Here is a 10,183-nt window from a genome sequence, read left to right on the forward strand (position 1 = left end):
TCTGCCCTGGACTATCCATGTACAGCCCTGATTTTTGTTTTGGGTGCTGATATTTTTGTTGCGGGTGTTGGGAAGAAAGAGGTTGTTTATTGGGTTGACTAGCTTTGCTTTATCCTCCTCTTCTTAGTAGGCTCACTACTCAAGTCTGTGAAAAATTGTTTCTAGTTGCTAGGCGGGTTTGTTTGTTACACTATTTGGAAGGCACTGAGGCATTTACTGATATTATTGGGAGTGTCATATTATAGCTATTTTGAGGTTTCAAGTAATTACATATTATCTTCAGGACATGCCATCTATACATATTAGTGTCAAAATTATCAAACTTAATAATCTTATCAAGGCCAGCTATTCATATCTTCAGATCTAGATTTTACATAGACTTTCGAGGTGGAAGAGAACAAAAACTTCCCAGTCATATGAATTTGTCTGCTGCAAGCAAGTCACATGAGTCACCTTTTTTGTATCAAAATGGGATTCAGTCTTTCCATAGTGCATCCAGTGTTCGCTTATTACAATTCGATAGCGAGTCAAAATTATAGAAGGATTTGTCAACGTAATCATAAATAACCAGGCTCCAAGTGTGCCGTTCCACCTCGAATTTGAATCAACAGAACAATAATTGTTATTAGTATGAAAGCAACATTCTTGTTGACGTACAGACCTGAATTGAAAAAGAGTGAGCATAGTCCACCAGCGTTATTTAGAGATGCAACTACAACCGGGTCCACCACAACTAGGCCATTATAGCTAGAGAACAATGACTCAGTATAAACACTATATCGTCATCACTTAGCCATTCTTACTGATAAGAGACAACCGTTTTGTCATTGTGCCGTCCTGGGCATTGGCAGTGTGGGTACAAGCAATCAGTTTGAGACTCTGCATCCTTGGCACTTGCAGCATCAATACGCTGCAACCGTTGGAGATCCAGCTCAATGGACCGATTCAGGGCGGCATTCCGCTGCAACCTCCATCTCCCGAAGTCGACTTTTAAATGTTCATTTTCTTCCTCCAGAAGCAGCAACTTTTCATCCATAATTCATGAGCAGGCTTTCAGAGGTGGACGATTGATCTAATACACTTTTTGCTCAGTAGCATCACTAACATGAGAAATATTTGAGAAGGCAGAGGTGACGAAGTATGATCTGGGTCTTTATTTGATGTTTTGGTGCGCACCACTTACCTCCACAGTTCCATCACAAGAAATTTTTGTTTTAATAGAAGCCGAAGCCTTTGTTGTTTCGTTTTTTTTTACCATCGACGAGGGAGCCCAGGTATACAAAATCATCTTTAAGTTTAAGGCTGTGCAAATGCTAAAAATAAACTTCTAATGTTGATATTTTTCAAAGTTTTCGATTCGTATATATCAAGTATCAAAAATAAAAGTTTTCTCAGGAAAACATTTTTTCGATAATTTTTTTGAGATATGAGCGCCTAAATTTTAATTTCGGACAGAACATTTCAAATTCGGTAAGAGATAAATCATGAGATTTAGAGGATGAATTCTTCATGGTATTGTTGATTGAATAAAACAAAAAGTTTCGAAGTATCAATTTTTGAGAAAGTTATTCAATTTACCAAAAATGACCAAAAATAACTCAAGTAAAAAGGCGCTCATACCTCAAAAAGTAATGATCGGAAAAAAAAATTCCTGAGAAAACTTTTTCATTTTGTAGCTTGATAGTATACTAATCGGAAAAAACTTGAAAAATATCACCAGTGGAAAGTTATTTTTAGCCTTTGCACAGCCTTAATAAATTGACATCTAACTAATATAATTAATATACTATATTACCAGCAAAGTGAGTATGTTGGCATGAGGGTGCGGCAGCAGGAGATCTGGCAGCGATTGCGAGTGGGTGGAGACGAGGAGGTGGGGACAGTGGGCGGGGCCACGCCACACAAATGGCGGACAAAGGCGGCCGCCATCGCCAGGCGTCCAGTTCAGCCGTGTCCTCGGCCGAATTCGTCTACGACCAGCAGCGAGCGATGGTCGAGTTGAATATCGACAGTGTCATCTGTCGATAAAATTAAAAACAAAATTAAATAATTTTGAATAATAAATTAGGGTAAACGCATAATGAGCAGGTAGAGCAAAAGCAAAACTAGTTATCAAATCAATTTTTTTAGCCAGAAGGTAAAAACATACGTCGCCTACATAAAGCTACGCCATAAAGATATACAAGGGTCATTTTTTTCAACCTCAGATCTCATATCATAAGACACAGACAGGCGGTAGGGGGAGACTTTCACAGAGCTAAACAACTTATCATCCCCACCAAACAACGCCCTGTGATCGGTGCGGCCAGATCAACAAAATTGATGTCAAGTTATAGAATATAGAACTACAAACAAGGCCGCCTCCCTGAGTCTGCCGTCAAGTGCCAGTTACGTATCGTTATTACTTTTTGCAAGCAAAATGCAATAGTTCAGCGTAAATCTAATGAAAAATAGAAGTTTACGCAGAAAACGTAATGAGTGACGATGTTGTGCATGAATGATCACGGAAAATGACGACGTCGGTTGAAATTATTTCCGAAATCGTCATGATGCATGACTGACAACTCGGACTCAATTACTGGAGCAACCAAACGACTTCCCCAGAAAATAGAATAATGGGAAAATTTCGATCACCCTCCTTAAAACCTGGCTTGACCAGTAGTAGCTTATATTTTTCCCTCAAACTCAAGACTTGACTTTGAGGGGCCAGCTTCCATACTTATGAGAAGCTCCAAAACAACGTTATAGTTCACTTAAGCTCATTTGGCGGCAGAAATTTATGAACTTTTATAGACTAGTCCACTGGTATGAAAATGTTTCAACCTTCCCAGCAATTATGTTGAAGAAGAAAAGTATAAGTAACACTAAGTGGAAAAATTATTCTTATATACACATACGTTTTACGGTCAATCGGATTTTGAAAAAATGACCCTAGTGCATTCAATTACAAGAATTAATCAACTTTCCCAGATATACAAGGACTTTACATTATTTTGAAAACACATAAATATCTATTGAAATTACTTACAGAATTGAGATATGTGTCATTTTGTTACAAGACACTTCAAGTTTGAGGTGTGGGTGTTATTTTAGTCAATTGCATGGCCATCTCGCTCACCGGATTTAACACCGATGGATTATTCCTGTGAGGTTTCATTAAGGATAAGGTTTATGTTCCGCCTCTACCAGACAATCTTAATGACCTCCGAAATCCTATCACATTCGGATCGCTGCGGTTGCACAAGTTACGCATGATACAAGATATGCTGGTACGAGTGTAGCAAGAAATCGATTATCGGTGGGATGTATGTAGCATTACCAAAATATCACCCAAGATAGACCCAAAATAACACCTACACCTTAAACTGAAGTGTTTTGTAACAAATGACACTTTTCTCAATTCTGTAAGTAATTTCATTAAATATTTATGTGCTTTCAAAATTGTAGAGTCCTTTTATGATCAGCCTGTATATCTGGGGAAATTGATTAATTCTTGTGATTGAATGCACTAGGGTCATTTTTTCAAAATCCGATTGACCATAATAAAAGACGGATGTGTAAATAAATATTTATGTGCTTTCAAAGTTGTAAAGTCCTTTTATTATCACTATGTATTTTGATTACTTATCTATTACTAATTTGTTATTCATGTAAACTACAGTAAGCTACACTGAAACATGTTTGTGTCAAACTTTAGCGCGAACATTAGGGCCTCATAGATAGTAGGTTAGGGAGCGGTTTTGACTCAGTGGTCGTGCTGATAAGCTATTGCTTAGAGAAGGTAAAAACATACGTCGCCTACATAAAGCTACGCCATAAAGATATACAAGGGTCATTTTTTTCAACCTCAGATCTCATATCATAAGACACAGACAGGCGGTAGGGGGGAGACTTTCACAGAGCTAAACAACTTATCATCCCCACCAAACAACGCCCTGTGATCGGTGCGGCCAGATCAACAAAATTGATGTCAAGTTATAGAATATAGAACTACAAACAAGGCCGCCTCCTTGAGTCTGCCGTCAAGTGCCAGTTACGTATCGTTATTACTTTTTGCAAGCAAAATGCAATAGTTCAGCGTAAATCTAATGAAAAATAGAAGTTTACGCAGAAAACGTAATGAGTGACGATGTTGTGCATGAATGATCACGGAAAATGAATGACGTCGGTTGAAATTATTTCCGAAATCGTCATGATGCATGACTGACAACTCGGACTCAATTACTGGAGCAACCAAACGACTTCCCCAGAAAATAGAATAATGGGAAAATTTCGATCACCCTCCTTACAAACCTGGCTTGACCAGTAGTAGCTTATATTTTTCCCTCAAACTCAAGACTTGACTTTGAGGGGCCAGCTTCCATACTTATGAGAAGCTCCAAAACAACGTTATAGTTCACTTAAGCTCATTTGGCGGCAGAAATTTATGAACTTTTATAGACTAGTCCACTGGTATGAAAAATGTTTCAACCTTCCCAGCAATTATGTTGAAGAAGGAAAAGTATAAGTAACACTAAGTGGAAAAATTATTCTTATATACACATACGTTTTACGGTCAATCGGATTTTGAAAAAATGACCCTAGTGCATTCAATTACAAGAATTAATCAATTTTCCCAGATATACAAGGACTTTACAATTATTTTGAAAACACATAAATATCTATTGAAATTACTTACAGAATTGAGATATGTGTCATTTTGTTACAAGACACTTCAAGTTTGAGGTGTGGGTGTTATTTTAGTCAATTGCATGGCCATCTCACTCACCGGATTTAACACCGATGGATTATTCCTGTGAGGTTTCATTAAGGATAAGGTTTATGTTCCGCCTCTACCAGACAATCTTAATGACCTCCGAAATCCTATCACATTCGGATCGCTGCGGTTGCACAAGTTACGCATGATACAAGATATGCTGGTACGAGTGTAGCAAGAAATCGATTATCGGTGGGATGTATGTAGCATTACCAAAATATCACCCAAGATAGACCCAAAATAACACCTACACCTTAAACTGAAGTGTTTTGTAACAAATGACACCTTTCTCAATTCTGTAAGTAATTTCATTAATATTTATGTGCTTTCAAAATTGTAGAGTCCTTTTATGATCAGCCTGTATATCTGAGGGATTGATTAATTCTTGTGATTGAATGCACTAGGTTAATTTTTTCAAAATCCGATTGACCAAATAAAAGACGGATGTGAAATAATATTTATGTGCTTTCAAAGTTGTAAAGTCCTTTTTAAATTACTCTGTATTTTGATTACTCATCTATTAGTAATTTGTTATTCATGTAAACTACAGTAGGCTACAATGAAACATGTTTGTGTCAAACTTTAGCGCGAACATTAGGGCCTCATAGATAGTAGGTTAGGGAGCGGTTTGACTCAGTGGTCGCGCTGATAAGCTATTGCTTAGATAAGTTAAGAATCATGCGCCTGCTACTCTCGTTGGAAGGGTGACCGCTTGAGCCTACTCCTCTGAATATTCATTCAAATTCATTTATTTGCCATAAAATAATACAGATTGATAAAATAAATATTCTAACTTACAAAATGGCACTACCAGCAAAGAAAACTTGTGCGCCGGCAGATTCATGATTTGTAAAATCAATTCCCGGTAGTTCAAAAGCAACCTAAAATTGTAGGCCCATTCATCTCTCATTATCATCCGCCTTATTACCCACGCACAAGCCTGATATCATGTGGGCAACACCCTCAGAAAAAAATAAAAATATTAAAAAATAACGCAGTATTTTATTTTATTTGCAAATGTTGAATGTCTAACCTGTCTTATGTCGATGAGGAAAGCGGACAACTGCGTTGAGACTGATTCGGTTGTTTGTATGCGAGTGTGGATCTGGTCGAGTATGCCGATGCGAGCTGAGGTGGCCGGCACAAAACTGCCTGTGTGAGCCAGGTAAGCTATCAAAGCAACCTGAAATCAAAATAACATTTTTAAGGCAGCCGAAGAGAAAAAAAAGAAAATACATTTTAAATAAACAAAAATGAAATCAACATTTGGCAGTCGAGATTGGACACAAATTTATACGATCTTAATCTGAAAAAGATTTTGAAGGAAGGAAGAAAAATCTGATGAAAAATCTTTAAAATACGTTAGCATTTGCTCCAGAGTTCAGGAGCATAAGGTAAGAGTATAAGGCAAAGCTTATTCATATAAAAATGAGCAAATGCTTATGCTTCTACCTAATGCTCATGAACAAAACCTTATGCTCCATGCTCTTGCTCATGAGCATTTGCTCTAGTTTTATTCATATGGGCCATTGGCAGTGAAAAAAGATAGAAGAACAGCATAGACGATTCTCTGCCTTGCCACATCTTTAGAGGATAGCTAATACTGGTATATCTGATGTAATATTAACTGTTCATTCTTGTTTATATATAATATTTTATTCGTAAAGAAATATAATATTTTTAATGATTGGATACAAAATTTTAATAATTGAGATGTAATCATTTGCTAATTGATATTGAATAATTTGCTAATTGATTCTATTTCTATATTTATGGAAACGATCTGGCAACGTTGATGAGATAGAGAAGGATAGCAGCACCAATGTTAATACTGCCATTGAAACGTGGACCTCACTATAAACTACATCAAGTGTTTTTGGGTTCGGGTTGAGGTTAACTTTACTTACTTTACTTTTCTTGTTCGTCACAATTACTGAACTGCATTAAGGGAGCAACGATCCCGCAGTATATGACACGTCAAAGTTTAATCTAATATCTACCATCCCTCCTATTTCAACACAACAGATCCCACATAACATACATCAATCAAACATTATTCAACAAGGAAGTCTGTTAACCTGTACGGACACAATACAATAAGGAATTCCCTGAGTGTTTTTTTGAACTCCTTCAAGCCATCAATTTCTCTTATGTGAGATGGGATTGAATTAAATACTTTCATTCCCATATAAAACGGGCCACTCTCCAGCAGGCTTAGTCTGTGATGTGAGTAAACAAAACCTCTAAATCGTGTATTATGGGGATGACTCACCTGGTTCTCCTCATACATTCGTCTATTTTTAAAAACGAAGATTGCTAAATCTAATATATAAATAGCAGGAGCCGTCAGCAAGAGCGCATTGAGCGCAAGAGCGCTAAAATAAGGTCTGCAAGAGCGCATTGTATTAATCTTATAAATTATCCTAATGGATTTCTTCTGCAGTATGAATATTCCATTATTCTCTCTATACTTTTTCCCCAAAAAATAACTCCATATCTCATAACTGACAGAAAATAAGCGTGATATACAAAAAGAACAGTTTTTTCACTCCCTACTCTAACCATTACTCTTAATGCAAACAAGGCTCTATTCAATTTACCAGTGACATGAGAAATATGTAGCTTCCATTTCGAATCACTCTCCACTATCAGACCCAAGAATGTCGTGGAATCAGAAGTTTCAACTCTACTTTGAGTATTCAAGTTTATTCCAAAACTTTCATAATCTCTACTGAAGGGAATTACTTTAGTTTTTTTGTAGTTCAAACTAAGACTATTCTGAACAAACCACGAATCTAATTCAGCAAGACACCTCTCAGCCTCTCTTATCAAACATTCACTGTTCCTACTGGTGAATAAAGCTGTAGTGTCGTCCGCAAAAAGAGAGAGTTTGAAATTGACGTGACTCTCGATGTCATTAACATAGACCAGGTATAAGAGGGGACCCAATATTGAACCCTGCGGTACTCCTTGATACATAGGTAACCGAGAAGAGCTGCATGTTTCATTACCAACAGATATTGACACTCTATGGAACCTCCCCGATAAATATGACTGGAACCATGAGTATTCCTTCCCGTTACACCAAACCTACTTTTCAAAGGATATGTTGTACGTATACTATATTTTATATAGAATTGATCTTATCAGAAAGAATTAACAGTTAATATTATATCAGATATACCGGGAAGACTTGAATCACAGCTATCTATATCTACTATAGAAGGCGGTGGTAAATGAGGTTCGGGTAGTCCAATCATTTCCACTGACTATAACGTGAATCTAACTGGAGGAGGATACGAAGGGTGTCCCACGAAAGGTTTAACATCCGGAGAACATAGATTCTACATGAAACTTACAACAAAAATGCCAAGTAAAATGTTCTTATATTTATTTATTTAATCAATGAGAATTACACAATGTTGAATGAAAAAGACTAAGAAATTGTCAAAAACCACAGATTTATTGATACTTAGAAAGACCGGTTTCAGTTATTACCATTGCCAATCTCTGATAAACTAAATTCTCGACAATCTCTGATAGAGTTTATCTGATAGAGTAAAATCTCTGATAGAGTTTATCAGAGATTGACAATGGTGTAATAACCGAAGCTGGTCTTTCTCAGTATCAATAAATCTGTGGTTTTTGACAATTTCTTAGTCTTTTTTATTCAGTATGAATAATTACCACAATATCAACTTCTCAACTACACAAAAAGTGGAAGAATTACACAACTTACAGAAAAGTACCAAAGGCTTATACGCCCAAAACGGCTCCAATATATCGACCTTAGTTTTCAAGATAAATAGCTATTTCGATATTTAAAAAAAGTAAATAATTAGGAAACTATCAGTCAAAATCGCATTCTAAGGATATGGTTGGAAAGAAGAAGAAATTTCCAAAAAGATTCATTAAATTTGTTCCTTTTTTAACGTTTTTGAACTGTTTATGAGCGTTCAAACTGTTTTAAACTCATTTGGCTTTAAACTCGACAAATGTACTTTTTTCAAGTTTGAACGTTCATAAAACGTTCAAAAACGTCAAACAAAGGAACAAATTATATGAATCTCATTGGAAATTTCTTCCTTTTTCCAACCATATCCTTGGAATTAGATTTTGACTGATAATTTTCTAGATAATAACGTTCTTCAAAAATATTGAAAAATCTACATAACTCGAAAACTAAGGCTGATATAAGAATATTCTATATGAATATCATTGGAAATTTCTCCTTCCTTCCAACCATATCCTTAGAATGCGATTTTGACTGATAGTTTTCTTGTTATTGAAGATTTTCAAAAATATCTAAAAATCTACATATCTCGAAAACTAAAGTTGATTTTAAATTTGACTGGACATTTTTGTTGCGAATTTCTTGTGGAATCTATGGTATCTTTGGCTTTTACACCTTTCGTGGGACACCCTGTAGATTGGATATGATCACACTATAAGTGATACCTGTTTGAGATAGACACTTTTGCCACTACTGTTGGGCCCCATGATGATCTTGACAAGGCCGGCCTCTCTACTTGACGATGTGTCGTTGCAGATGAAGTTGTCCACGTACATCTCTTGCAACGGATGTCTGCCGTCGACAATCTCGATCAGCTGATCCTCACTGTCAATCAACTCAGGTCGGCAGTAGCCATTCTGCTTGGCCACTTGCGCCATTGCAATCAAACTGGAACAGATTAGTAAATAGAATAATATACCCAATGAACAAAGGAAAATACAATAAATATCTACATACTAAAATCAATAAGATATTCAAATGCATAACACAGTGTTATTATAATAACTAGCCGTCAGGCTCGCTTCGCTCGCCATATCCGTCTAGCCAGGGGGCTCCGCCCCCTGGACCCCCGACTGGATCGTCCAAGAATGAGATCAGCAGGCTCGCTTCGCTCGCCTGCATTTTTCATTTGAGCATTTTTATCATAAGTTAGGACAATCCAGTCGGGGGTCCAGACTAAACGTCTGGCTAAACGGATATGGCGAGCGAAGCGAATCTGACGGCTAGTAATATAATATTCCCAGGAATGATATGGACATTTCAATTATAATTAAGAGATTGCGAGAAGAAGAATATACATGCTAAAAGACGAACTTTAAACCCTTAAAAACACCCTTAGAGTTAAAATATTGCCAAAAGATTTCTTAGTGCGCCTCTAAAGGGCCAACTGAACATACCTACCAAATTTGAACGTTTTTGGTCCGGTAGATTTTTAGTTCTGCGAGTGAGTGAGTGAGTGAGTCAGTCAGTCAGTCAGTGAGTGAGTGCCATTTCGCTTTTATATATATAGATAATATCAGCTGTGCTAATAGTGAAGTTGTGTTTCTTTTCTAGCTCAAAATTATGCAGAATTACTCAACAATTTCCAATTTGTAGAGATTTGAGTGAATTATTTTTTTTTAATCCGTTTTTAA

At 36.6% G+C, this 10,183-nt stretch overlaps 1 protein-coding gene across 1 annotated transcript; it reads right to left on the reverse strand.

Annotated features, from left to right (window-relative positions):
- Nucleotides 1–1,903: 1,903 nt before the first annotated feature.
- LOC120350089 (DNA mismatch repair protein MSH5-like) lies at nt 1,904–9,432 on the reverse strand. The gene is made up of 3 exons (XM_039422250.1): nt 9,215–9,432; nt 5,790–5,939; nt 1,904–2,018 (listed from the first exon to the last, which is right to left on the reverse strand). The coding sequence occupies exons 1-3, from the start codon at nt 9,425–9,427 to the stop codon at nt 1,971–1,973; spliced, it is 411 nt and encodes a 136-aa protein (XP_039278184.1). The 5' UTR covers nt 9,428–9,432; the 3' UTR covers nt 1,904–1,970.
- Nucleotides 9,433–10,183: the final 751 nt, after the last annotated feature.

Source organism: Nilaparvata lugens, chromosome 2, assembly GCF_014356525.2.
Source record: "Nilaparvata lugens isolate BPH chromosome 2, ASM1435652v1, whole genome shotgun sequence".
NCBI classification, from domain to species: Eukaryota; Metazoa; Arthropoda; class Insecta; order Hemiptera; family Delphacidae; genus Nilaparvata; species Nilaparvata lugens.

Bases quoted from the DNA above. Each gene is read 5' to 3' on its own strand.
- LOC120350089 (XM_039422250.1), bottom strand. From the start codon at position 9,427: ATGGCGCAAGTGGCCAAGCAGAATGGCTACTGCCGACCTGAGTTGATT. The intron at 5,940-9,214 runs GTATCACTTATA...TTTTGATTTCAG, and splicing joins AAAGTGTCTATCTCAAACAG to GTTGCTTTGATAGCTTACCT. The intron at 2,019-5,789 runs GTTAGACATTCA...TTTTATCGACAG, and splicing joins TCCTCATCGACATAAGACAG to ATGACACTGTCGATATTCAA.